The 27,458-nt window shown below is 33.4% G+C and overlaps 2 protein-coding genes across 5 annotated transcripts in view; both read right to left on the bottom strand.

Moving 5' to 3' along the window:
- Nucleotides 1–42: 42 nt before the first annotated feature.
- On the bottom strand, nucleotides 43–15,184 carry LOC124450440 (tyrosine-protein phosphatase Lar-like). The gene is made up of 26 exons (XM_047001111.1): nucleotides 15,013–15,184; nucleotides 13,982–14,419; nucleotides 12,882–13,187; nucleotides 11,701–11,997; nucleotides 10,857–11,147; nucleotides 10,682–10,757; nucleotides 9,894–10,170; nucleotides 9,551–9,809; nucleotides 9,090–9,198; nucleotides 8,337–8,530; nucleotides 7,320–7,423; nucleotides 7,027–7,114; nucleotides 6,670–6,737; nucleotides 6,556–6,589; nucleotides 6,240–6,337; nucleotides 6,043–6,159; nucleotides 5,387–5,535; nucleotides 4,898–5,039; nucleotides 4,398–4,544; nucleotides 3,935–4,034; nucleotides 3,625–3,701; nucleotides 3,354–3,488; nucleotides 2,434–2,562; nucleotides 1,430–1,587; nucleotides 708–843; nucleotides 43–435 (listed from the first exon to the last, which is right to left on the bottom strand). Exons 1-26 carry the CDS (start codon nucleotides 15,077–15,079, stop codon nucleotides 346–348), a joined length of 4,086 nt encoding a protein of 1,361 aa, XP_046857067.1. The 5' UTR covers nucleotides 15,080–15,184; the 3' UTR covers nucleotides 43–345.
- A 1,267-nt stretch (nucleotides 15,185–16,451) lies between these two features.
- The window catches only part of LOC124450436, a 153,475-nt gene continuing 142,468 nt past the window's right edge, over nucleotides 16,452–27,458 (bottom strand). For all 4 annotated transcript variants that reach the window (XM_047001090.1, XM_047001094.1, XM_047001091.1 and 1 more), the window contains 24 exons: nucleotides 27,275–27,347; nucleotides 26,761–26,917; nucleotides 26,185–26,238; nucleotides 25,259–25,315; nucleotides 25,082–25,138; nucleotides 24,927–24,983; nucleotides 24,755–24,811; nucleotides 24,289–24,388; nucleotides 24,113–24,219; nucleotides 23,874–23,961; nucleotides 23,220–23,281; nucleotides 22,655–22,688; nucleotides 22,470–22,567; nucleotides 22,031–22,147; nucleotides 21,539–21,687; nucleotides 21,301–21,442; nucleotides 20,767–20,916; nucleotides 20,585–20,684; nucleotides 19,944–20,017; nucleotides 19,731–19,856; nucleotides 19,253–19,393; nucleotides 18,469–18,626; nucleotides 17,903–18,038; nucleotides 16,452–17,201 (listed from right to left, as the gene is read on the bottom strand). In XM_047001090.1, the coding sequence (XP_046857046.1) occupies nucleotides 17,112–17,201; nucleotides 17,903–18,038; nucleotides 18,469–18,626; nucleotides 19,253–19,393; nucleotides 19,731–19,856; nucleotides 19,944–20,017; nucleotides 20,585–20,684; nucleotides 20,767–20,916; nucleotides 21,301–21,442; nucleotides 21,539–21,687; nucleotides 22,031–22,147; nucleotides 22,470–22,567; nucleotides 22,655–22,688; nucleotides 23,220–23,281; nucleotides 23,874–23,961; nucleotides 24,113–24,219; nucleotides 24,289–24,388; nucleotides 24,755–24,811; nucleotides 24,927–24,983; nucleotides 25,082–25,138; nucleotides 25,259–25,315; nucleotides 26,185–26,238; nucleotides 26,761–26,917; nucleotides 27,275–27,347 (2,384 nt within the window). In that variant the 3' untranslated portion in view covers nucleotides 16,452–17,111. The remainder of the gene's footprint in view (nucleotides 17,202–17,902; nucleotides 18,039–18,468; nucleotides 18,627–19,252; nucleotides 19,394–19,730; nucleotides 19,857–19,943; nucleotides 20,018–20,584; nucleotides 20,685–20,766; nucleotides 20,917–21,300; nucleotides 21,443–21,538; nucleotides 21,688–22,030; nucleotides 22,148–22,469; nucleotides 22,568–22,654; nucleotides 22,689–23,219; nucleotides 23,282–23,873; nucleotides 23,962–24,112; nucleotides 24,220–24,288; nucleotides 24,389–24,754; nucleotides 24,812–24,926; nucleotides 24,984–25,081; nucleotides 25,139–25,258; nucleotides 25,316–26,184; nucleotides 26,239–26,760; nucleotides 26,918–27,274; nucleotides 27,348–27,458) is intronic.

Genomic DNA, 27,458 nt, shown 5'->3' with positions numbered 1-27,458 from the left:
TTGCAAAATCGCTTTTGACTTCACATAGCATCCCAGCAATTATTTCGTGTGACAACGTATCATATCATTAATTCCAAAATTGCAGATAATTATCTACACAACCGTTATAATATATCACATCATACGTTTCAATACGAAAGAAATAGAATAAAATAGTTTATTATTACCTACCTAATACGAGTAGATTTCGCATGAGTTAATTCAATATTGATGAGATCTACTTCATTCCTTTATTTATCAATTCTATGAAGTATTTTACTTTGACCTTATGCTAAAGACTGATCACATAGGTGTATATATAGGTAAGTACCAACATTTAATTACAAGTGCAAACTAAAGTCAAATTCAAGTCGTTCCTAAATCTGCGAAATTTGAATACCCTTCGAAAGATTCCAACACGCATGCCACTGCATCATAACAAAGTTTAAATTGTTCCTATAAAAACATCACAAGCAAATACTTAGAAATTTTAAATGATGGGAAAAACTGGAACTCAAAAGCGCAACAAAGATCTTTAAAAATTGATGTATAGAATTTTTACATAACATTTCGTAGAATTTCGGTCACACATACTATTTTACTTTCACACGAAAGTGCAAACCGTCACATATATGAAATATTTCATATAAAAATCTTTATTCAGCATTTAAAACTTTAATTTTATACAAACAGTTAAATGTAAAACTGATGCAAAGGCTCTAACTTACCACTGTCTCAACAAACTGTGGGCGTCCAATTCGGATCAATTTTATGCACTGAAACACATCTACTACTTGGACGATTTTAACTCTATCCACAAGATTAGAGATTGTGATATAGGTGCCTGATCTACCTGCTCCATCACTAAATTAAAAAAATATCTATCATTGTTTCGCTTTTGGATTAAATTTATATTAAGGGTGCAATTGTGGGTGAAGTATCGTCTTGTAAGATTGTTAACATTATACATAACAAAGTTCTACGCAATTTAATAATCAACTGAGAAAAATTTATGGTCAACAAAAAAGTAACAGATAACACAGTAACAGACTTTTAATTGTTTTTGATTTTTAATTTTGATTTACAAATTTTTACATTGTAATGTTTTAAAAAGACAAAAAACTCTCAGAAATCTAACAACCAACATGTTATCACTCACTTAAGTTTGGGATAAAATCTAACATACATATGGATCTAGTGATGCGAGAACAAATTGAGCTAAGTTTTGTGAACATGCAGCGAACAAGAGGACTATGGATGGACAAAGACTTCTTTTGAAAAATTGAGCGTGTGTCGCAATGCTCCCTCTTACCTTGCACTTTTTAATAGGCTGTGTAATTATTGCAGTTAAAGTTTAAGTTACATTTTACTTGGTCATTTTATTAAATGATCTCTTAAAATTTTAAAATTTGCGATGTTAGTCTGCGGAAGGAAACCTTTAGTGTTTTACCTGCAAACTACGACAACGGGGCCTTTTTCCTCCACAGCTCTTTGCGCTTCTTCGACCTCTTTTAGCACATCCACCAAACTGTGCACATCTTTAGGTACGCCATGATTTGGCCATGATAAATACTGAATCATTCGGACCATTCGACCTTCTCTGACGTCCTAAAGAATTGGTGTGTTTTGTAATATATACCATTGCCATTGTCTATCATTCTCAGGATTGTACTGAATAGATTAAAATTTTTGGCAGATATAAAAATCCAACATATCATTGCACTATAAAACTAATAATAAAAGATTATTCTTGACTTAGGCATGATATGATAAGCTTAAACGTGTTTGTTGGTGGTTGCACGAACATCAAAAATTTAGAACCAGAGGCAACTCAAGCAGGACTAAGCAACTGTCACAGCAGCTTAAACAATAAAGAGATGTTAAATCAGCAGGATGAAATTACTACTCTGGTCAATGTCGGAGATCATGTTTGACAATTATAGACATAGAGTAAAATACAATTGCCTTTGTATAAATACTGTTCCTCAAAACCAACCGTGGTTTTTTTTCTATGGTTTTGCCAAAATGTAAGAACCATTTGCAATTTTGCATGTCTACTGTTTCCACTATAAGCTGAATTTATGAGAATGTTTTAATGGATTTATTATGTTGGTTTTTAGAGTGACAAAAATTGATGCATGCCTGTTTTGTGGTTATTATTAGCATCAGTGGCAAAGCCAGCACGATCTTTTACTCCAACGATTATAATTTTTCTGAAAAACTTTGTTTCATTTCCATAGAAAATTAGTTCAATTCATTGATTTTTCAGTCATAGCACATAAAAATATTTGCCTTTTAGACGTAAGAAACGGGCTTGCTCTGCTACTGAGAATCTTTGGCAATTTTCGTTGTTCTTTTAATCCATTTTATTTCCGGGAAAATATGTGAAATTAATTTATTCAGTACTCTAATTTTATAACCAAATGAAGAAGAATTGTTAATTACATTACTTACCATAGATGGAGAGGCGATAAACTTTCTGATAACGATATCGTCTTTCTTTACGACTGAATCAAACAAAACAGCACATGTTCCATAAGGAAGACTTGTTGCTCTCTTCGTGGGCCAGAACATTGGATATTCCTAATAAGTTCAAAGGTGAATACCAAGTGCTTTTTGATTGGTGAAATGCCATTCAGCATTTGCTATATCGAGAGATCTTTCAAAAAAAGTAATTTCTTCCAAGGGCATGTGGCCATGTATTATAGTTGGAAGAAATCCTTCCTTTCTTTCATAATAATAGGCAATTAAAAGTTCACCAATGTGTTTTCTATATTCCGCATTAAAAACTTTACCTTGGAGGGTTGCAAGGTGAAATCATTTAGAGCTGCATGCTAATGAATTACTTGAGAATGACCGAAGTTTTAAAGACACAGATCTTTTTAGACATATTCGTGTTAAGTGAGAAGATTTTCTTTCTTTATCACATACATTTTGAGAGAAAATGAAAATCTTGTATATACGTGTTAAGCAAATACGATAAAGCTTAATTCAACGTACAATAAACAAATACAACAAATAAAGTGTGAACCTTCCCCCATAGCTGAACTGACTCAACATTCTAAATATTTTGTGAATGTATATCAACCAGGTTGAAAGAGTCCTGAGAAGGACTGTTGTTGTTGATGTCAATGCTCACGTTTTCACAACCTTAGAGGTAATCGTTTTCAGAGTCAAGTCAACGTTAGTTAGCATCAACAACAACAGTCCTTCTCAGGACTCTACTAACCTGGACGATCTACATCCACAAACATGTATTGATGCTCCCAGGCTCAAACCATTTACTTTATTCTTAACATTCTTGCTGAATATTCAAAATTCATATCTGTCTTCTTTATTAAAATTTTTCCGTTCTTATAAAAAACGTCACGCACCTCATCATCTTCAGTTAGATGATTCAGCAAAACAATGGTCGTACATTCATGCTGAGTTACCATCCTCCAAAAGTCGTTTACTGTTTCCTTCAAAGGTGTTTGTGTTGCAATAAAGTAATTCTTTCCCAAATGACCCTAAAATAGATCACGGATGTATAAACTCATCAAGCCGTTTTAGGTTCATCTTTTACTAACCAGGATACAAAGATCAACTTTTTTGGCAAACTGCTATGATTTGTTATTCTTGCAAAATGTTTGAAGAACTACTTACATCAACAAAACACGCATTTATGTAATCAGAACTGTCTTTATTTTCAATACGTCGAAGAGCAGGACGATTGGATTCAGCTAAAAAGAAACAAAGTTTTGAAACACAGCTTGTGTTTCCACCACAAAACAATAAAAATTCAATACATTAAAGAAAGTCCAGTGTTGAGTGCTTCATCGTTTTTATAAATAACATTAAGTTAACAAGATATGCGTCTGAATTGGCTTGAATATTTGTATGTATGATATCTTTACCACTTTCATGAATGACACTAAAAAGGACATTTGTCCCTCGATTTATATAAATAACATACTTGGATGTATTTTAGGATTACGATTTTTCTTTTTGTTCTCATCAGAAAGTGCAGCTTCACAAAGTTCTTCCGGGAATTCTGGTGTAACTGATTGTAAACGCTGAAAAAGAAAGATTTGATTACATGTCTTCATCAAGATTACTACATGTTGTTGGATCTTGAGTATATGGTTTGGTCTAGTGTCTTTTTCAGGAACGACCTAATTTTAAAGATTGAGTGTTTTTTACTTCAGTAGCTATATTGGCTATATCATGAGTGGTGAGATATTAAATTTCGATTTCCTCTGTACTACAGTCCAATACATTAATCAGGAATGATCTGATCCTGAAACCTGAGTGTTTATGTGCTCAGGTCTGTTGTTTTGAACATAATTAAACGACGTGATATTAAAACTCTCTATTTTATAAATCTGATAATTTTCTGCGCTAAAATGACAATTAGCTAGTTAAAAAAAATATCACACCTCAAATTTATCTTCAAATCCTGTTTTTCCATTCTCGTTCTTCTTAGACAAATGCAGAATTTCCACCTTGATTTTTGACGCCTCAACTTCATTTGCTCCGCATTTAATGTGATCGATAATGGCGTCATGAATGAACATATATTGATCCTGTATAGATTTAGCTACATATAGAAATCTAAGATTTTGCGTAGATTTGAAATCATTCTTTTAAAAATTTTTTGAGCTGATATACTTTCAAATTGCTTTCATGCTGCCTCAACTTTTGTAAGCACTTTCAAAATTTCATAATGTTTTTTGAAGAAAACAAGAATGTTCTCAATCAACTTGACAATAATGATCGTGTCAATTTGTCAAACTAAGTCTACGGAAAGTGGACGAAAGCAAGCATAAAACAATACACTTTTTATGATGAACTAAAGTTTTTTTGACTTTACCACAAAACAGTTTAACTTTTGCTATTCGATCAGTGCTGATTGCCACGATAATCTGAAGTAACATACCATTGTCTGGACCATGTTTATGCGCCGCAATCTCATCTCTTTCACAAAACCAAATACATCAACACTTGTTTCATGATTATCATCAAGATCATCCATGATCTTATCTATGGCAATAAATACTCCAGTTCGACCAACACCAGCACTGAGGAAAAAAGCAAATAAATATAGTTTATAAGTTCTTCAAACAAGTTAACCCAAGTTGCCATTTTTTACTGAATCCTATATGCAAGGTGTGCAAGACATTTGGTTGGCAGATGTTCCAATTGTGAGCAACGTACACAGTTCGTTATAATACTAAAACTTTTCGATGATATGATGTGAATAATAAAAGCACTAAAATACTTTAGACAATAGTCTGGTGTCATAGAGAATAATAGCGATAAGAAAATTTTTTGACGAAGAAATAAATTGCTTATGACAAAAATCAATGAATGTTTAGAGAATATGTTAAGCTTCTGTAACGACGCAGTTAATATCTTCCAGACTAACCTGCAATGGACGACGGCTGGACCGGATCTTGTCTTGTGCGATAGCTTAAAATGTTTTGTGAAAGTCAACAATTGCGTTGGATATCGAGGTACTCCATAATCCGGCCATGATTTGTAGTGAAACTGCTCGACTTTGAGTTGTTCTCCGTCCTATTAAAGCAAGAACTGATGTTATTGATATTAATCGTTGTGACGAGTATCAATGTTCCATTCCCGTCATAAATCAAACCCTTTAGTATATTGATAAGAAAACGGAGTCAATAGACTATGTTGATACGTTCTTATGTGTACTTCTTCTACTAGACTTAATATTTGTAAAAATGTAATATGTCTTTAATTTATCAATGAGCTTTTTAAATGCTATTCTCTAGTACTCTTGTAGCGAGCATTCTTTTTCATTCGGAGAACTCAACGCTGTTGTCCTTCTCACTCTTATGAAGAATCTAAAAACAATCTAACCGAATCAATCTTGCTAAATATGTGAAAAGCAGTCATTTTTCTGTGAATTCGTTCTTGTTGTGAATGAACGTTAAGGCATTGATATAGGACTGTTTGGTTAGTTTGGACTGTTATGCTCTGTCTTGTATCATATCTTCGTCAAAGAATCATAAACATACGGGCATCAAGAGAAATAAAGGCTGGAAATGAGCAACTTACCTTTTCAACAAGCATGATGCGCGTGACGTAATCAGCAAATATTTTTGACTTAGTGACGGTCACTTTAATTTCACCGTATGAGTTAGATTCATTTGGCCAATATTTTTCACATTTTACCTTTCAGAATTGAAAAGCACAAAGATACAATCTTCTATGATCATAGACATGACATCAATATAGCAAAAATATTTTCGTACCCTCCCCATTTCTTTTAAAGTCGTCAACATAACAATGGTTGAACACTTGTGTTCAAATATCATTCTCCAGAAATCATCAATTGTTACAGGTTTGGGTCCTGAAAAATGAAAAAGAAGAACGTTATTGGTAGTTTGCAATTTCCAAAAATTAACATTTACATTTTTTATCTTGAGTCTTAGATCCCATACAGGGAAATTGCAGTATGCACATAGTAAGCTTAAAATGACACCACAAACACTCCCTCTCATTCCAGTACATAACATATTAAGCTGATTAACAACAAAAGGATGATGGAATTTGTAATAATTCAGATACCTTGGGTTGCAATGTAATACTTCTCAGATTTTCCCTACAAAGTTGATGGATTTAAGTTTATCTTTATGATTAATAAACGATGATATTGCGAACAAAAACTTCAAAGATAATTACGTCAATAAAGGAAGCATTGATATAATCAGTTGTTTCATCACCAGAGAGAATCACACGAGAATGGTCGTCTGTGAGAAACAAAACAGTCTTTCAAACACACAGTTGACGTCTTTAATGTCTTTACAAACAGATAATTTTCCGTTTGAGTTTTTGTCTTACGTAATTTTCAATGATGTACGTTGTTAAAGTGCGACCTTATCAGGCTTTATTAGCCATAAAATGAGTCTCGTGAACTTATCTATTACTGTGTTAGCTAATTGATTTCAAGGTATTGTGGCCAGAAAAGATCTACATGTTATTCTTTTTTATACATTTGTTCTTGTCAGAATTGAAAGGTTTACTTTTTAATAGTCTTACATGTCACTGCGTTTCCATATCGGTTTTTCGAAGAATTTAGAGCACTTTTGGAAACAGCCCAGTCGCATTTCTGATTATTTGGTAAATCCTGATTTAAGAAAAGTTAAAAACAATCTCTCAACAGCAAGCATTATATAAGAATGGCGAGGTATAGCTACTGAAACTTCTTTCCTTATGCATTCTTGTCTTGTAGTTTTTGCAAGGGGGACCTCGTGTTTAAAGATATATGTATAGACACTCTATATGGAACTTTGTTTAGGTGGTCAATACAAGAGAACTCATAAAAACGTTACCTCGAATTCCAGTTTTAATTCCTGCATGTTCTTTTGTCTCAGTTTTATTACGTGTTCATTAAACTTTTCAAGAGGAACTGGAAAATGATTCCGTACCACAATGGCTAAAAATTAAGATGGAATAACGCATCTACTATCGCATATAAAATACTACTTACAGCTTAATTAAGAGTGTGCTAATAGTCAGTGTCCGTTTTCCCAAATCATCCCTTTTCAACGAGAAAAATTCTTCTCTCTTTTTGAAATTTATTTTCATTCATTGATTTTCTGATGAATGATCACGATAATCTTTCGTGATATAATTTTAAAGACGTCCCTAACAATGCCTACAAAAATATTTTGCATTCAACTTTCAAAATAATTTGTCTTTATTATATGAAAGAACATGATGAACAAACTTTGAACTAAAAACTTTGCTTGCCAGATCAAAAGGGTTAATCCAAGGTCATCATTTCAACAACCTATCTAATCTCAGCTACCCATAAAAGGATTAAGGAGCAATGCATTTTAATGGCTTGTAACAAGTCTATCGAGTAGAAAAATTAGGCAAATTTTGTTCATCAAGCATATGATGAGAAACTGATTTTACAATTTTAAATATATCGCAGGCATGTATGGTATAAAAATTCCAAAGATAATATTTATTTGACACACAGATTTGTTACATGTTTGTAAATAATGATCGTCCAGGTTAATAAAGTCCTGAGAAGGACTGTTTTTGTTGTTGTTGACTGACGTTTCGACAACCTTAGCGGTAGTCATCTTCAGAGTCAAAATGTAACGACACTCCCGGGTTCAAACCATTTACTTTACACAGATTTGTATTGAAACCCAATTCAACTCCACTTTTCAAACACATGACGAGAATAATAAAATAAACTCCCATATATATGGAAAATGTCCTCGACGTTTTCACGATTAACAAGGCCATTAAAATCTCATCACAAGTCTAATACAAAGGATCCAAGGAGCTATGAATAATTTATAAAGTAGCTATTGTCATTTTGTGAAACTTACATTCATTGTTTGTGTATGTGTCGTCTTCGGGAATCGACTCGCTAATCGTGTTGTTATCTTCAATACTCGTTTCAACAGGACCATCGACGTTATCAGTGATAAACGCTGGATTGCTAACGGAAAATTCACGTGTTTTTTCTTCTTGTTCTTCAGACTGCAAATATAATTTCGTTTTTTTCCTAACATCTCGTCTTCTAGAAAAAGTTGTTATTGTATACTTTTGTTTAAAGTTCTGGCCGAGAGAAGAGTCATTTCTATCAATATAGCTAAGAGCTGTGATGTGTGAGCAAAATAATAGATACATGATAATATAAAAATTTGAATATTAAGAAATACCGTAACAATTTGAGCTTAGCTATATTGAACAAAAATTTAATTAAAAAACTCAGTAACATTGTTTATTTAAATGTTTTACACAATTACATTATAACGGTGACCATGGATCTACCAGGTGGGAAGTGAATTCTGATAATAATTATGTAATAATTTTAATATTTATATAATAGTTGTAATATTTACTATCGAATTGCATTATAGTAAAAGCTTCTTTTCTCAATTTCTATCCGAGATATACTATTATTAAAATTATTGCAGCTTCAAAAAACGCAAACTGAAAAAAATGAAAATTTAGCAAACATGTTACGATACTCCCACGTCCAAACCATTTACTTTAACTAAAAAGTAATTATCATGTTATGAATTGAAGAAAGACTGGTAATAATTTATTGCCATTTAAAAAAATGACGTTCCTACCTTTTTAAGCAAATTACGACGACCATCAAAACGATAATAAAAACTACACCACCACCACCAGCAATAGATATAATAATTAGCATGTTCAGGTCGTCATCTTTACCAACACCTGAAGATCAAGAAATGCATGGTATCGATATAGTTAATGCACTTCCGATAATGCGTTAGCTAAATTGATATGTAACAGTTTTACTATTTTTTCAGATACAGTAATTCTATGCTTAGACATCACCAGGTTGGTATTGCTTATATATTTAGCTGAAAAACATGCGTAGTTTTAAAATACGGAATTTTTTATCAATTTCATCCTCGTTAAATAGCAGATGTTTAACTCAATGGATATTTCTATGCTTTTTTGGCTTTTCCAAATTTGAAATTTGTGTTGCTTTTAAATTTTTAACTTTGGTTCATGGTATGTTGCATACCAGAAGTTTACAGAATAAAGCCAGACTATAACTTACTTGGAGTAAGAAATGAAGTTGGAGTCGAAGATAGAGTTAACATGGGAGTCAAAGTTGAAGTTGAAAAATGATGTGGTGAAATTTGAGGAGGAGGAGTTTGAGGAGTAGGTTGAAGAGCAGCAGTTTGATGTGAAAGAGTTCGGAGAGAAGGAGTTTTAGGAGTAGTTTGAGGAGAAGGAAGAGTTTGAGTTGGAGAAGTAGCAGTTTTGGCAGGCCCAGTTTTTGCAATAGGACTCCAATCGGTTGAATAATAAGCTCCCTAAAATAAAAATGGATAGAAATATTTGATTAATAAACGTGACGTGCCATTGCATGTGATCTAAAAACAAGAAAAAAATATTACCGTATCATTTAACACGACTCTTTGGAAAACTCGATAATTTGTGTTGGCTTTCAATGGGTGATTATAATAATTTTTTTCGGTAGACCGTCGTTTCCGTGGTCTCGTAATACTGGAATTAGAGCCATCACCAAGTGTAAACATGAAAAGGCCCCCACCTTCGAGCTTAATCACGGCAGCAATGTAAAGGCATGAATACTCTTCCAACTCTTCAATTTCTAATTGAGAAGGTGGTGGGGGATTCGGTTTGTCACCTTCCATAACAATTACAAAGAAATACCTATAAAACAAGAAGGAAATTGCAGAGTGTGAAAACGGTTTCTCCACGCAGAAAATGTCAACATTTGCAATTGTCTAATCTTTAGAAAATACGCCTTAGATCATGGAAAAATGTTTCTAACTAAACATTTATTTTCCAGACAGTTGCATTTCAATCAATGATTGTATATCAAATGTGTAAAATTCTTTTATCTTAGTTAAAGTGAGTAGTTATCTCGTACTTCATTTCAGTAAATAAAAACTAGCAAAGTGTGGATAGACAGCATGTCCTTTGTTCAGGTGCAAAGCACAAAATAATAAAGTATCTTAAACGGGCTTGCATCGTCGGTCTATGATTCGAGTTTTTGTGAACGAATACTCAAAATATATAACATGAAGTGCTCCCTGATAAATTTTTAAAATCATATACCTTATGTAATGTTCTAATGAATATATTAAAATGTCCCGAAATAAATTGTTTACGGAGTCAAAACAAACTTTCAAATAAAAAAAATTTATATTCAACAACTTACTGATATGTTACATTAGGAATCCTCAAAGAATACATCAATGTTTTATCCGTAGAGTTGGCGACTACACTCGGTTGAACTTCAAAAAATAAAACACAAATTATGATCCGCAAATCTTTCATGATGACTGTTACACAAACTGCATGGGAAGATGAAACTTTTAAAATAAAAAACATACGTTCATTTGTTATTGCCACTTGACTTTCACTGTAATTTCCATTACCAGCTTTGGTACTAGCCGAGACACGAGCGTAATATGTTGTCAATGGTTTTAATTCAGTGATGTTTAAACTTTGACTTTCTGTGGTAAACGTTCTTAAACACGTGACATTTTGCCATTGTGCTAGACAAACAGTGTAACTGATTATTTTCCCGTTTCTTTTGTTTACGTCTGGTGGCTCCCAAGAGAGGGAAATCGATGAACTGTTAATGACAGCAACACTGACATTCAATGGTGGACCTCCTGGTACTGCAAGAAGTCAATACTGAGTTGTAAACACATATGCATGAAAGTGTTTTACAAAGTCTAAAAATTTTTCAGTATTCTAATAAAAAAACTTTACGTAAAGTTTATATGTAATCGAAAAGGTGTTTATAATTACAGCAGACATGATGTTTGATTGTGCGATTGATATTACTTTGTCCTTATATAAAAGAAAATAGAGTGATTTCATTTTATTTTACGGTCAGCATCTTTGAGAATCTTCATTTTAAAAAAATGCATTTATCTCATAAAAAAACACTGGTTATAGAATACTAGTACACTTTAATTGGAATATTTTCCTAGGCTTAATATTTTAACAAGTCAAATCTTAGTCTCGTTATTTAAACCAAAATTACATAGCGAAGCAAAAGAAAAAATAATAAGCAGAAGCTTGAAAAATTGTCACGTTTCGTCTTGTATAGTCCCTAGTCAAAAATGAAATCAAGAGAATCTAATAAAGTCAAAATACACACATATGAATTTTGTCATCCTTCCCTTATCGCCGTCTATGAATCAATAGGACCAAAAACAATCTTACCATCTTCATCCGTCTTGAAGAAAATATTTGAAAATGATTTTCCAGCAGTCACCACAACTGTATACATCGTGTCTGGACTAAGACCGCTCAACATGTAAGGTCTGCTAACATTAGCTAACACAGTTTTATTTGATACTTCTATCTGCCTCTTCAATATGAACATAAGCTCAGTCAAAGAATTTATGCCACTTGTGTTAGGGTTCACTGTAATATTTTGTTGATACATCCAGGATATTTTAACATATCTTGACGCAATGGAATGAACTCGAAGACCGATTGGGCTATTTGAAAGCAATTCTACGATAAATGAGAACGAAAAATTACAACATAAAAAAATGGAAGATAAATATAATGTATGCAGCAAATAATCTTTAATACACAGCAAAAATTTTTTTTCCTTATTTTAAGATAAAATGGACTTATTAGAAGAAAATTTTCTTATTGTTCTCCAAAGAAAATTTGAACTTATTTTAAGAAAATTATCTCACAATAAGATCATTTTTTCTTAAAATAAAAAAAATCCGGTTTCTTAAAATTTTTTAAAATTTTTTAAGAAAATTGTATGTCTTAAGAAAAACCATTTTAAGAAATTTTATACTTACAACAAGAAATAATCTTTTCTTAGGAAATTATTTTCTTGTTTTAAGAAAATTATTTAAAAAATTGCTGTAGCAAAGTAATTTACTTTAAAGAAAAAAATGAATCCTTTATTTTTAACGTTTTCATGATTACAGCTATGCTGCATATGTGCCATCATTAGTAGGCTTTTCGAAAATATTAGTCATAAAAAGGTTGTGAGATGTATTTCCTTCAAGTTATTTTTTGTTGAACATTACATTTCTTGATATTAATTAGAAAACAATTGCTTTGTATCTCATGAATTGATTCTGTTGCATTTCTTTCTGTTATAATGTAAAATTTTGTTTAAATCGTTAAATTTGTCGAAATAGACTGGATGTGTATAACTGTAACGTTAAAGAGTTTCGAGAAAACGTTGGAGAAAAATATCTTAAAATTTTTCTAAAATTGTGGTATTATAAGAAATAAGTGATAAATGATGTGCTGATATTTATTCAACAAATGTATAATTACAATTTTGTTGAATCTATCTTTAATTTAAAAAACCTTGGCTAGCTTCAAAAAAGAGAAGCAATAAAATCTTTCATTAGAAGTGAACTTACTGAAGCAGGTCTCATTGAATGACGTCATGTTATCTTTGCATTGATATTCAAAGTACAGATACTTGTGCGAACCAAAACAAATTGTGGAAGGAAAGAGATTATCATCCACGATTATATTGCACTCTCGTTTACCATCACACTGCCTTTTCAGATGACAAGTAACGTTAAAGCTACAACTGTAATCATAACTTGAACCACAAGTATTATTATTTTTCAAACTACGATATTCTGCAAATTTTATAACCATGTATTGACTTTTGCCACAGCCAGCGTTTGTTATATTGTTTTCAAGACATGTTGCAGACCCTATAGAACAAAAATTTTCTTATACATTAGTGCTCTTCCTTACAGCAGCATTTGAATAAATTGCAAACAAAATACTATTAAAAAACATGAATGTTCAATTGCGTACAAACAATATCTGACATTTATAGAGTCGCATGGACAAATCATCCATGATCTGAAAATTTTTACTATTTATTTCTGACTATATGCGTCTTATTAAAATTTGGTGGCTAACAATTGAATTGGGTGCATTCTCAATTTCTGGCCTTTAATAGACATGTGTTATCTATACGAAATTTAGAAATTTCCCAGATAATGAACTGGCTCAAACCTTGATAAACCGATATGTTGTCATGGTAATAAAAAAATATTGACATCAAAAATGCCATTGACAAATACTATGACGTGGTTTGTATGGTTCTAACCTAACAAAAAATTATTATCTAAATCCTGTGGATACATGCAATGTTTATTTGTACTTTTTAATTGAATATGTATGTAACATAGAAAAAAGAAATACTGGTGATCACGGAGATAATTTGATAGCAAAGTCAGGAGACAGTCAAATGAAGGTAAATGAATTTTTTTCACAGTATCTCATCATGGGCAATTAAAAAGCACAGAATATTTTACACGGTTCATAAAAAGCACATTATTTGCCTTTCTTACTTCCACATCATTTTGTTTTTTTGATTACAAAAGTTCAAAAGACAAAAGACAAAGGTGAAATTCCCTTTTTCATCCGTACAAGACTATAAGTTTTACAAATTCCTTGGAGATTATAGTTCATAATGAAATAAAATGTAAACCTTTACCGAAAATAAATCGTTTGTTTACGTCATCATTGCAATTTGTAATTTTTAATTTAGCTCCAATTTTTTGATTGTTTTCAGGTTTATATGTTACTGCACACCGATTACTTTTGGAAAGAGAATGGCGAAAACGTAAACCTCCCCATAAGGTTTGGTCAACAGCAGTTTCGTTTCTACAAGCATGCCTTGTACTGTTGTTATCAGATTCAGCGTTGATATATAATATTTCAGGATCATCGCCAAATCCCTCAAGACATCCTGGAACATTTAAACTGAATATGGCGCCGTTATTTCGATATTTGAACTGAGACGCCGAATCGAAACATTCGTCGGCGAGTTCCAAGTACTTAAAATCTCGCGTTTCATTGAATGATTTTGTTATGTTTGTACTATAAACACATTTTCCAGTTATAGTATGTTTCAAGAAAAATCCAGTGGTCCCTAGAAAAAAAAACCGTAGCTAAAATTAGCTAAGCAAAATGTTACTCATAAAAAAATCAGACAAATGATGAAAATAGCTTTAGTTCTCACAAGGTATGTCAATAACTACTTTTTAAAAGGGGTAGTCGAGGGAAAAAGAGAGCTTTGTTTTCTGACAACTTCGATACACACTTTACATGAAGTACCACAAAACATTGAAACCACAGTATATTATTTTACTTTAAGAAGTGTTATGAACGTATTCTTTTATCCACCACTGCTTTAACCAACTTTTCAACTTTTCTACTTTCGCAATGAATTACCAAAGTCAAACATTTTAACTCCGCCTAATGAGAACTATACTATAACAGCTTAGTCACGGAAAGAGATTATGCGTGTTAAATCTTACATTTCAGCAATTTTTTAGCAACTACGACAAAAATTAACTTAGCACATGCAGTTATACACATTAAACCAACACAGCACTGGAAACTTCTAATATATTTATTTCGTTGCGAGTTGAAAAGATAAAAATGCTGACTTGATTTGTAACATTAAACAGTAGAGCGAAGATAATTTAAGTAACGATGATATTGGACTTTAAAATGTCTTACCTTGTATAGAAAAGAGCAAAATTGCCGCGAAAATGAAGAAGCGATAATGTTGATTGATTTCCATCATAATTCAATTACTCAAATACGTGAATTTCAAACAGGAATCGTTATATTTTTCATTGCAATGACAGACGAGGGTCAAATAAACACGGAAGTATAAATCATAAATTTTCAAAGCAGACCATCGAGGCAATAAAATTGTTTATATTAATGCAAGTATTAAAACAGCATAACTGCATAATATTTCAATGGTGATTATTTGAATGCATGAATGATTTCAATAGCAATAAACGAAAATTGAAAGTTATATCATAGTCATAGAACGCGTTTTATACATGTTATAAATATAATACCAGCCATAACAACCCGTGTCTTTTCTTCAACTGCAATTAATGTATTGATAGAACAATTTTTAACCAAGCTTTGGTGAACTATGAAGAAATCCATAACTCTCATGCAAGAAAATGCGCCAAGTACACTGCCATATAATGATATTATTATCAGCTAAAATAATATTCACAAAAGTTAAGCAAAGTTACCTTGATATTGATGTGCATCTCAAAGTCATCGTTTGTCCTTTTTCAATGATTTTACACTAAAATAAAAGAACAAGTCTCAGTATTCCGCCTGCGCCATCATGGATTCCCAAAACAGTCTTGCCAATAAATTTCTGAAACTATAACTAAAGTCTTTCGTCCAAGCAATCCATTGATAAACGACAACAGTATTTGCTCGAGGTAGTTGTGAATGACTTAATAAAACGTTCAGTTCTAACGAATGAGTGGACTAAACTTAGTGAGAGAAGCGACGATAAAGAATGAGTTGAAAAAATTATTGACTTAAAATCAACTTTAGTAAGGTGCAGTAGGTTTATCATTACCACAGTATAAAAACAAACAGTAGTCCCAGTAGTCTAGAGTCATTTTTTGTGTAGCGCATATTACGCATGCATTAGTTTAGTGGCAGCCAGTCAATTGCTTTTTTCGGCTAATAGGAGGGCAGAGATGGCTAGCCGCAGCCAGTAATCTAATGAAATATACATCGCCAAGCTGCACAGTGGAGTGAGACTACTGTATGTTTCTATACTGTGTGATTACAAAGAACATCAACGCGCATGTGCCGACTACAACATTCAGTTTAGCGACGCTTCAACAAGTAGCAAAAATAATTTTTCCTGGCGCACTTACCTTATGGCTATCCCATGTTTCGTTGGGAAAATCAACTTTTCATCCGACACGTTATTGTCCTGTTAGTAAGGTTCAGTACAACTCCTTGACCACTCTTTCAACCATATCATTAATCATATAGCAATATAGCAAGTGTGACTATCCAACAAGCCTGCGACAGCAACAGGCAAGTTCATCTACAGCAAGCTTATCCTAATACTGAAAATCATCATGTTTTGTTATCGATACAGCAGCCGTACACGACAAACGGCCTTTGATCAGTAAATAAATTTTTTATTTCACAAGATGTCTACATTCTACATTACAAGCAAATCCTGCCGTCCAGCAGCTAGCTACAAAGTAATTGAAACACAAATCCGTATGTTAAAAGAACGATAACTATAATCAAAATATTTAAACCTCTATTCAAAGAACGATAACTATATTCAAAATATTTAAACCTCATCAAATATCCTTTTTCTGTAATTATTCTTATCAATTTTAATGCAACAACCCCCAATATTTGAGTGCCAGTAAAGGATTGTATGATGTTAAAGTTTAGGGTAGGTCCCATAAATAGCAAAATTTTACGGGCAACTATCGTTGTTTATAAAACGTAAGAATTAAGTATTTTCCTTATTTTTCTTGTCGTATTTTTCTCAGTTTTCATCAAGACAGCAGAAAGTTTATAATCAGAAAAGGGGGAGGGGGGTGGGGGTGGGTAAGATTTAAACATACATGTCATGCTTCGTTAGTTTCTATTAAAAATTAATTGTGATTAAAACATAATGCGTTCATATTTTTTTTGGAACTGACCTGTCTGACAGGTGCGAAAACTCCTTTTGAGGATCTATTTCGACTAGTTTTGACGCAAATAATCGAACATTATGAAATTCATTTGATGATGTCTTATAATAATAGGAAAAAATTACTTCACTCCTTTTGAACTTTGGGAATGTTGTCGTAAGTCTTGAACGATTCAACGAAGGCTAACATGGCGTAGTAACAGAACCGATAATGTTCCTGAAAGCATAAAACACCTCATTAACATAAACTAGAGATTGCGACGTCTCGATGGAACATAGTATATGCATGGATATGTGTTAAATTAGTTGCAAGTTTTATATGGGAAATGTAACAGGCAAGTTAAAAGATATTGCAAAATGAGTTGCAGCAAGGGTTGAAAGGTAAGATAATGCAATCGAGTTCAATCTTCCTTCCATCACGTCGATATAATTCGAGTGGGGGGCCTGGGTGGTAAGATGAGATAATTAGAGGTAAAGTCACGGAAATGAGTCTTGATGGGGATGGAGACAAGAAGCAAATCTTGCGCTAAATTAAGCCACCCGCACATTCACAAAAGTTATGTAGAGGTTGTACAAAAAGCAGACCTTCAGACATGAATGTACAATACGACAGACGACTTCAGTGGCATGAAGCATAAATATTCCTGCTAATGATTTGTTAAAATCTTTGAAACTATCGAAAAAAATATCATGGAAGCTTTATCTAGTATTCATACCACAGGCCTTGAACTAATCTCGACTGTTTTATATTGGAATTTTATAACAATTATCGATTCTGAAGGTTCATTATTTAATAAAATCTTGGTGGTGATACTCGTCTAACGAATGACTTCTGTAAAAATATTAATCGACAAGTTTTGGTAATATTGTAAAAAACAATATCACATGTTTTAGCTTATTTCCAAACATTGACCTTACCACATTAGGAACGAACTGTGGGCGTTCTTCTCGCAGCACTTTGATGCATCGGAAGATATCAAGTACATGCTCTGTTCGAATACGATCTCTTTGGATGGCCAATGTCAGATAGGTCCCAGTCCTATGTGCTCCATTGCTAAACAAACGTTTCAATGTTTGGATACAAAGAACGTGATTAAATAGAATACCCAAACGAAAGGAGTTTATTCAAAATACAACACAGAGTAAAGAATTGATCAAACTAGGTGTGGCAACTCGAAGGTATAAGATAAGACAAAATCAACTGTTTTTTTTTTATAGAGTAACAGTCTGAAAATAACTTTTTGTTTTTATATGAAACATCTTTTGGTATTCCATGTTCTTTTTGGAGTCTTTAAATTCAAAACTTTCTCTCAAGCAATTTGCTTTGTCAAGGCTTTGTTAAAAAAACATGATTTTCATGAAATTAAACGATGAATGTTTCCACAGAAAATGCTCGAGAGAGAGGAAATGTAATACACTTTTAGAAACAAAAATTGACCAAACTATGCGCCCTTTCGATAAGAAGAGAGAGGCCTGGAACTAACCTACAATGAACAATTACCACTCCGTTGGGAGAACGCTGTTGCGCTTCCTCAACGGCGTTCAAAAGATCAAGGACGACATCGTAGTTCTTTGGAAACTCGTGTTCAGGCCACCTCGTGAACTGCACATGTCTGACAACGTGTTCCACAACTGCTTCTTCCTGCAATGGTTTTCGAAAATTTATGTCAACGTAAGTGCTCTAGGCAAGTTAAAAACTTCCCTAACCCAAAGAAAGTTTTTCAACCATAAGCACTGATGTAGCCGAGCCTTCACTGTTAGTGAATTAGTAAGTGAGTGAGTGAGTGAGTGAGTGAGTGAGTGAGTGAGTGAGTGAGTGAGTGAGTGAGTGAGTGAGTGAGTGAGTGAGTGAGTGAGTGAGTGAAAGAACGAATGGATGGAATGAACATGTGCCTGCCTTGGCTCTTGGCATTAGATTGCCTACGCAAATCACAAACAAAGAACATTTAAAAAGGTAGATACCAAACTAACTTTTTTTAGTACAATTCAAGCTTAGCTCAATGCATGAGTTTTGAAGTAATTAGTGGTATGGACGCTCTTAAAACAAAAGGTACGTACTGAATTGCATAAAACTAGCAGCATTAGAGATTTAACAATATTTATTAAAAAATGATTCTACATTAACGGCAATTTATAACAATATTCAAAAAATTGAAGCCGCCTGCAATATTTATATAATAGACCCGTTCCTCCAAGCTTAAATACCGTGCAAATCACATGCATTAATAAAAAAATCAAATATTGGCAGTTTACTGTTTAGTAACTCACCGTGCTTTTGCTGCGGATGATAAATTTACGCAGGACGATGGGTCCACGACTCTCGAACGACATCAGTTCCACAAATAAATCACCATACTGTAGCTCCCTGTTGGGTTTTTCGGGCCAATACTTAGGATAACTTTCCAAGCCCTACGTATATCATAAGCTAACTTAATCGAGTGTTTGCATTTAACGTCAAGCGGCCACTCTGGGTTAGTACACAAAGTGTTGATGTTCGAAAGACAATGAAATTAACGTAAATTCTTTTCACTTAATGGGATTTTAACCCAACATGGCGACCATTGAAAACACTACACAAACTAACCACCTGCAAAGGCAGCCATGAAAATCTAACTTGTCTCAAAGATGACGTCACAACAAAGCAAAAATCTAATGAAAACTCGTCATTAACTAGGCATTTCTTGCATTGATACATTTAATACGTTTTAATAAACGTAGACACACGCACACATGTTGAACTGCGTACCTCGCTAATGGTATTCAACATTACTATGACGACCGTTTTCCTTTCAAATGCCATCCTCCAGAAGTCGTTGATGGTGTGAGCAAGTGGTGTTTGCGTGGCGATGTAGGCCTTGGCTTGAGTGTATCCCTATATTACATTATTATCTTAATTAAAGTTCAAAGAACATTGGTAGTATTCGGGGTGTTTCGGTATAAAATCGATACTTCAACATACGTGCACGTAGGTTGCATTGATATAACATTCTTCTCCGTCTTTGGCTCCAGAAAGATACACACGGGAATTTTCCGCTGAAAAAATCAATCAACAAATGTTGCAAAACAATTAAAGAACTCAAATGATACTCTACTCGTTTATTCTCTGGTATATGAGGACCAAATCAAACAAAAACAACTGTAATGCAGAAAATGTTAAGTTTCATTAGCTTTTCAAACATGTTAAGATTTTTACAACTTCAAAATAATACACATGAAAACATTTGACTGAAAAGGATTCGATTTACGGAAGACAAACATAAAGTAAAATGCTGTCGAGAGACGAAAGAATTGCACGCATAAAATTTATATTTTATATTCGAAATGTAACTTTCTGTGTTTAATACAGCCTCACCCCCCCCCGAGTAAAAATCAGCTGTGGTTCAAGGCAAAATGAATAAACAATAGAGCGATTGATAAGGTTATTAAAGCACTCGAAACATGGTAGTATTAATAGTATAGTAACTTCAACGATATTACATTAACTTAATATAACTAAAGTGAATATTGTCAAATTTTCTCAAGAACGCAAGTCATGAACAATAAAAGCATTATAAAAAAATTTTTCAATAATATCAATTGAATATAAAGTATGAAAAATACCTGGACAAATGTTCATGTCACGGTTCTTAGATTGATTCTCAGGAAGTAAAGATGTCGCACAATCTTCAGCGGTGAATGAAGGACGAACTGAACTAAGTGTCTAAAACATAAGTCAAAAAAGGGAAAAAAATCAACACATAAGTTATAAATTAAAGAGGCAAAAGGAAATGAGTGAGAATTACATTGAATTCGATTTCAAATCCATTCAAAGACTTGTTTAATTCCTTTTGTTCAAGTCTTTCGACCTCAGTTCGTAAATCTTGTGCTGCAATTTCTGTAAGGCCACAGAGAATGATCTCGAGGACGGCTTCGTAAACGAAGACGTATTGTTCCTAAAAAGTGAGTACTACACTTTAGTGCTCAAGAAAAAAAGCGATGATTTTTTTTTAATCTTGGTTCTATTCAAACAGAAGTCGAAAAGTATAGTTGTAGAATTTTAAGTTTAACATCTTGCACTACCTGGAAACTCGATCCTGTTTAACCTCCGATAAAAGTAAAATACACACAATAGATAATGAAGTCTGTTGTCTTCACTTGGTGAGCCAGGATATAAAAGCTCAACTCACTTAATGCTCATGTCTATAGCAAAGCACACACAACCCCTAATGACCGTTGCACATTTTGCAACAATTATACGAATTAAAATAAATTCAAAGGATGAAAAAAATGCCATGTAAAGGGTTTACTAAGATAATACTTAACAGCTGAAAACATACCAACGTCTGAACCATATTGATCCTTTGATTTCTCATATCTTGAACGGTTTCTTTAATATTCACTGTTGGTTGATTCAAATCACTAATACGACGCAGACTCATATCCAGTGCGATAAACGCCCCTGTTCTGCCAACGCCAGCACTAAAAGATAGAAGGAATTCGTAAAGTAGGATCGAACAGAACATGACGACCTCAAAATTTTTATTCTGAATAACGGAAATGCACTAAGAATATTACCTGCAATGTACAACGATTGGCTTAGTGTCAACCAAATGCATTGCTCGGAAACGTTGTCGGAAGACTAAAAGTTTCGTGGGGTATCTAGGTACACCGTGGTCAGGCCATGAGAGAAAATGATACTGGGTGACCTTCTTCGTTGTACCACCCTAAAAGTACAAAACTATGGCGTCAATGATAAAATGATCATAAAGGAAGCTCGTTAGAAAGGTACAGAGCCATACATTTTCTATTCTGCTGTTTCTGACAAAATCAAGTTTCATTTAATTGTTATTTATTTATTTAACAAAAACAGCGTATAAAACAAGCACCCTCAATCCTAAAATACTATCTCTCCAAAAAAGTTCAAAATACTCAAAAAATTTTGCAAATCATCAAAACACGAGCAGATGATCATGCGCAATTCATTTCATACAACAATCCTGCTTAATGAAATCATATAACAAAACCAAGATGTGTTAGATGAGAGACTGGGAGAGAATGTTACGTCACCTTTTTCACATCCAAATATCGTATGACGTAGTCGGCAAACATTTCAGTCTTTCTTGTTTTGACAACGATTTCACCAAAGCTTGTCTCTTCATCTGTCCAGTATTGAAAACATTTTACCTGCAGAATGGAAAGTAAAACTATAAAAAGTGTCCATATCATTACATTTTCGCTTTTATTGGCCTTTTGTAAACAAGTTAGAGCTAATACATCTAATTCTCTAATAATGGCTTTGGAATACAGTAATAATAGGAGATTGTTTATAAATTATAAATTTATTTTTCTCATTGGTTAAATTCAGCAGCATCTATACAGTTCGACGCCAAAACTCGACAGTATAATCTTGCCCTTACTGTTATCTACGATAGGGCTATTATAAATGGCAGAAATGCATCTTGGGAAATAATTGCATGACTTCATTATTGATTAGAGGCGAGCTTACCTTGCCCATTTCCACGATTTTAGTCAAACATATGATAGACGTGCAATCTTGCTCCCATATCATCCGCCAAAATTCGTTTACAGTGTCAGCCATAGGACCTACAATAACAAAAAAGGTAGGGTTAGGGTACATGAAGCCCTTCCTTGTGACCTCATAAAGATTTAAGAGATAGTGATAAATTGTACCTTGTGAAGCTATATAAACTTCTGACTGGATTCCCTACGAAAAAAAAAACTTACATGTACGGAATGTGCTGTAAGATAAAATATACGAACTGTAATAAAGAATCTTTTATAGCGTCCATGAAAATCTGCAATACTTATGATTAAGTAGCAGGGATAGCACCACAAAATTAAACTTGGGAAGCTATACTACTTATATTTACTAAATTTGCTCTCTCAAGTTAGGCTAAAATATATAAATGTTGGCAAAATCTTTATCTCGGGGAAAAAGTGGGGGTAAGCCAGCCCCTCTTCCTATTACGGGGTTCAGAAGGTGAACGCACAAAATATTGAAAATTCTGTAATACAGTAGAACTCGTTTGGAGTAAATGAAATGAATGTGTCGACAGCAACGCTTGTCATTAAGGAAGCACTTCGACGAATAAGGATCGATAATTCCATGAATGGTGAGTTGCGCTATGTGATGACCGCCCATGAAAATAATATTAAATAACTGACATGTAATCACCTTGCACGATTTTTATGGGCTTTATTTCTAAGAACATCATCACTAAAAGTAAGCAAGTACCTGAATGAGGTTTGCGTTGATGTAACTGTCTGCTCCTGATAAAATAACCCGCGAATGATCATCTAAGAAGAAATATTAACTAAATCAGAAGAACAAAAAGGTTGACTCTAGCCGTTCTTCAATTCTCGAATTTAAAGCCGTGGAATAAGAGAAGTTGTCGAAAATTTTATCTTCAAAATTTTCTTAATTCAACAACAAAAACTTAAAAAAGCTTCATACATCCTGTTTTGACACGACCAAAAACGCTTTTATTGGACTTTTTGAGGCACATTTATTTGTGATAAAACGTTACTGATATTTTGAGCAGCGTCGCGAATAATTCAACACAACAAGTCATGGATGGTGGATGCACATGAAATGTTTGCCATGTGCGAAATGTTTGACAGTTTGTCCTGTCAAAACCAGTGATTGGTGAAATAATTGATTGCAAGTTCTTCAGTAGAATGTGAAGAAACGCATCCCGATTTTGCAATTAAATAACATTAATCATGCACGAACAGCAATATTATCGATCCACCAATGTACATTACGATAATCATTTGCATTACTGTGTGCTAACAGGAGCAGTAGCTTTGTGGGTATTAAAATAAAACATAAATTGATTCCATACTTCAAGAAAATATAAAACATTACGAAAATCCACACAATACTTACAAGCGGTATTATTGTTATATTTATTCTTTTTCGCATTCTTGGCACTTTTACCGACATCCCAAGGATGTATTTGACCGGTCGGTAATTCCTTCAAAACAAACAAACGAAAATCGTTCGTTTCTCATGCAACCAAAGATATTAAATACAGAAAAAAACACACGATAAAATACACATCTGAGACATTAATGAGCTTTTGCATGGAACTTTGATACACATGACAAACATGGATAAGAAATTACCTCGAACTCTTTTTTAAAACCAAAATTATCGCTCTTTTTCATCTCTTGAACGTACATTAAAAATCTTGTTATCTTTATCCCAGAGTCTTCGTTTACAGAGCTGTAGACTGAAAGGTAAAGAATTGTGGCTTCATAGCTTATATATAGCTTGTGTTATGAAATGCCCTCCGTCTCACCTTGGTTGTTAGCGTAGGCGATACTCTCAGGTCTATTCTCGTATTGACTCTCTTCTTTTCCTGTCTTGTCAGGTTTGCTGTACAAGTCACCAGAAGGTGCCTGATAAAGTAATGGAATATATTGATGAGCATTGGACAGCAAAGAAAGTGTTAATGAGAGAAAGTCTTATGACAATAGAATAAAAGAGGATACAGGGGAACAATGATGGAGGAAATTAAAGATAATCGTCAAGGATGGAAGAGAAAAAATCTGATTAACAGAAGAAGATCATGCAGATAATATACAAAAGCAAAATAATAAAGGTGAAAAAATAAAATTCATGCTAGAGTTTTATTATTAGAGATACTTCATGTAATTTTGGATGGAGTTCTTTTCGACATTTTCTTAACATTTTCTTTTCATCTCATCCAAATACTTTTTAGAGGAAATTTTGACAAACAAGATTAATGGAATATTAATTCTTACCTTAGTCATATTTTCTCCAGTTTTGTCGGGTAATGTGTACAAGTCGTTAGATTGCCCCTACAAAGATCAGAAATGTTACAGGCTAAGGTATTTGACTGTTTTGAAACTGTTCATCCAAATCCTTTTCAATAGGTATCTTGTCTCAAAACATTATTGCAGTATTCAATCGTACCACAATCTTATTTTTATCCGTTTCGTCGGGAAATGCGTATAATTCGTTTGGTTGTACCTAAAAACAGAGTTGTTACACGCTAAAGTGACTGTTTATCCGAAGATTTTTTCATAGATGAAACTCGCTCAATCCATTATTGCAATATTCACTCGTACCATAATCTTATTTTTATCAGTTTCTTCGGGATATGCGTACAAGTCGTTAGATTGTACCTAAAACAAAGATGTTGCAGTCTAAAGGTATTTGATTGTTTTTGATTCAACGCGCAGGGCGTGATTAAATTGTCAAGTTAGTCTAAAAATTATTGTTGCCATTGTAACATTAATTCTTACTATTATGTCATTTTCTTGAGTCTTGTCGGGCTTTTCGTAAAGGTGGTTAGATGGTCCCTAAAGACAAATGGGTTTGAGAGGTATTTCGTAACGTATTTGAGCATGCAATTTTTTAGTGTGGTAAAGTTTTGGCTAGAAATTTGAAAATCATCGCTCAAACCGTCTTCAAAGAAACCTTTTATAAATCTAACATGAATGTAATCATTTGGTTCATCAAAAAGCATGTTCATCTCATGTCATGCATGCGCCATTATTATTAGATTTGTCAAGTTCTTATTCGTCAATTGTAAAGTTTAACAAAACGAATTCTGCTTGAAACAGCTCATTGAGGTTGCAACATTTATTGAATGTTGCAAGAACATCCAGCTAGTTTCGAATTATTTAACAAACAAAACATGTTTACTGTGTTTTCACAGGCTTATGCAAACCGAGGACACCTTTGAGATGATCAATGCATGCCTAAAAGCAAAGATCGAGATTTGCACCTGCTCGAGAGTTCTCACAAACGTCTCCGAGGTTTGCATAAGCCTATGCTAACACGAAAAACATCTTTTATTTCTTTTATAAACAACAAATAGGCAAAACAGGCAAACTTAAAAGAAACGTTTTAAAATGTACTTATGATCAACTTGCAAATACTCTTTGATTGATTGAATAATTTGATTGATTTAATTGGTTGAGCCCAGATTTCCTTTAGACCAATCAGTGTAAGCGTTTTATTGCTATTTTTAAAAGATATATAAAAAGAGTAAAAATGAACGCAGTGGATAATTGAATTGTGGACGCTTTTACCAGAATATTAATATACAGACTCTATATCTTGGAATAGTCCCCTCTGGAATGTATATTTCACAATACATTCGGAATACTAACGACATTGTTGCAAGTTTGCCCTTAGAAGCAAACAATATGGTGCTACACCTTACCACAGCAGTTTCATCAGCTTGGTCGGGTGTTGCGTAAACATCATCTGATGGTGCCTAAATATTGATGATATTGTTAGAAGCTAACGAAGAATGATGCATTAACTAACATACGAATATATTATCAACAAAACTAATTGCGATGATAGAAAAAAGAAAAAAAGATGAAGGTAAGCAGAAAAAAGGAACATCGATGAAGGGAAAAGCATTTAATCGTTGAAGGAGAATGGTAATGATGGTGAAAGGGGAAGATTGATAATCGGGTGAAAGAGAAAATGGTGAAAGGCGAATTCCTCATAATTGTTTTTGGAAAAGAACGATGGTGAAAATAAATATTGATGAACAAATTGACACCGTGGAAAAAACTTGATAGGGGAATAAAGAAGCTGACGGTAATTTTGAGAAAAAAAACGACAAAAACGAGGAACATGCATCATGCACATGCTGGTTGACCGGTAATGAAAGGGAAGTTATGAAAATGTCATCAAAACCTTTGGTTAAAACCTTTAATCACGCAGTGTATTATCTCTGTTTCCAGAGTTTAGATCTTGACAAGTACAAATATGATTTATCCCCTACCGTAACAACGTTTCTCTTTTTCTCAATGTTTTCAGGAGATGGCCGCTCGCTTTCATCGTTGATACTAACAGCTAAAAGTTCTTCTTCTCTTGATTTTTTGTTGTAGTTAACGGCTTCAGAATAAAAATGATCGGCTCTTGGCTTTCGACGTCTGCGGCTACAAAAAGCGCATGATTTACGATCAATTTTTGGCGTTACGCACTATAACAAGTAAACTGTACTTGATTTACGAATCTTTTTCATGCATTAAATTTTATCACAGGATAAATAGAACATTATGGACAAGCATGTTGTTGGCATTCAATCTGAAATTGGATCCAATGAAAGGCTGGATCATGAATCTTGTTCAATTAGGTTAATGAAATGGTCAATTGCATCAAATGCTAGTTGAAAAAAATCACACTAGTAGAAGTTAACAGGTGCTAAAAAATCAGTCTAAGAGAGAAGTCTACTTAACACGAGCTTTAACTAGTTCCACTACTGAGTTTGTCAAAAATAACAGCAAAATACAAACCAGAAGAAAAAGATGATTAATACAAGTAGAACAACCAGCAAAACAGCCCCAACTGCAGCACCTGCAATAACACCTGGAAAAAGCAGAGAATTCATTACACAAAATTCAGTGCATCAATGTTGTTTTTAATGACCCCTTTGGTAAGTGCTTTTGACAATTAAGCTTTATTTGTGAAATCAAACAT

This window comes from Xenia sp. Carnegie-2017, unplaced genomic scaffold (assembly GCF_021976095.1).
Source record: "Xenia sp. Carnegie-2017 unplaced genomic scaffold, XeniaSp_v1 HiC_scaffold_24, whole genome shotgun sequence".
Lineage (NCBI taxonomy): Eukaryota > Metazoa > Cnidaria > Anthozoa > Malacalcyonacea > Xeniidae > Xenia > Xenia sp. Carnegie-2017.
Note: the sequence above shows the minus strand (reverse complement) of the source record. Positions and strands in the feature narration are given on the sequence as shown.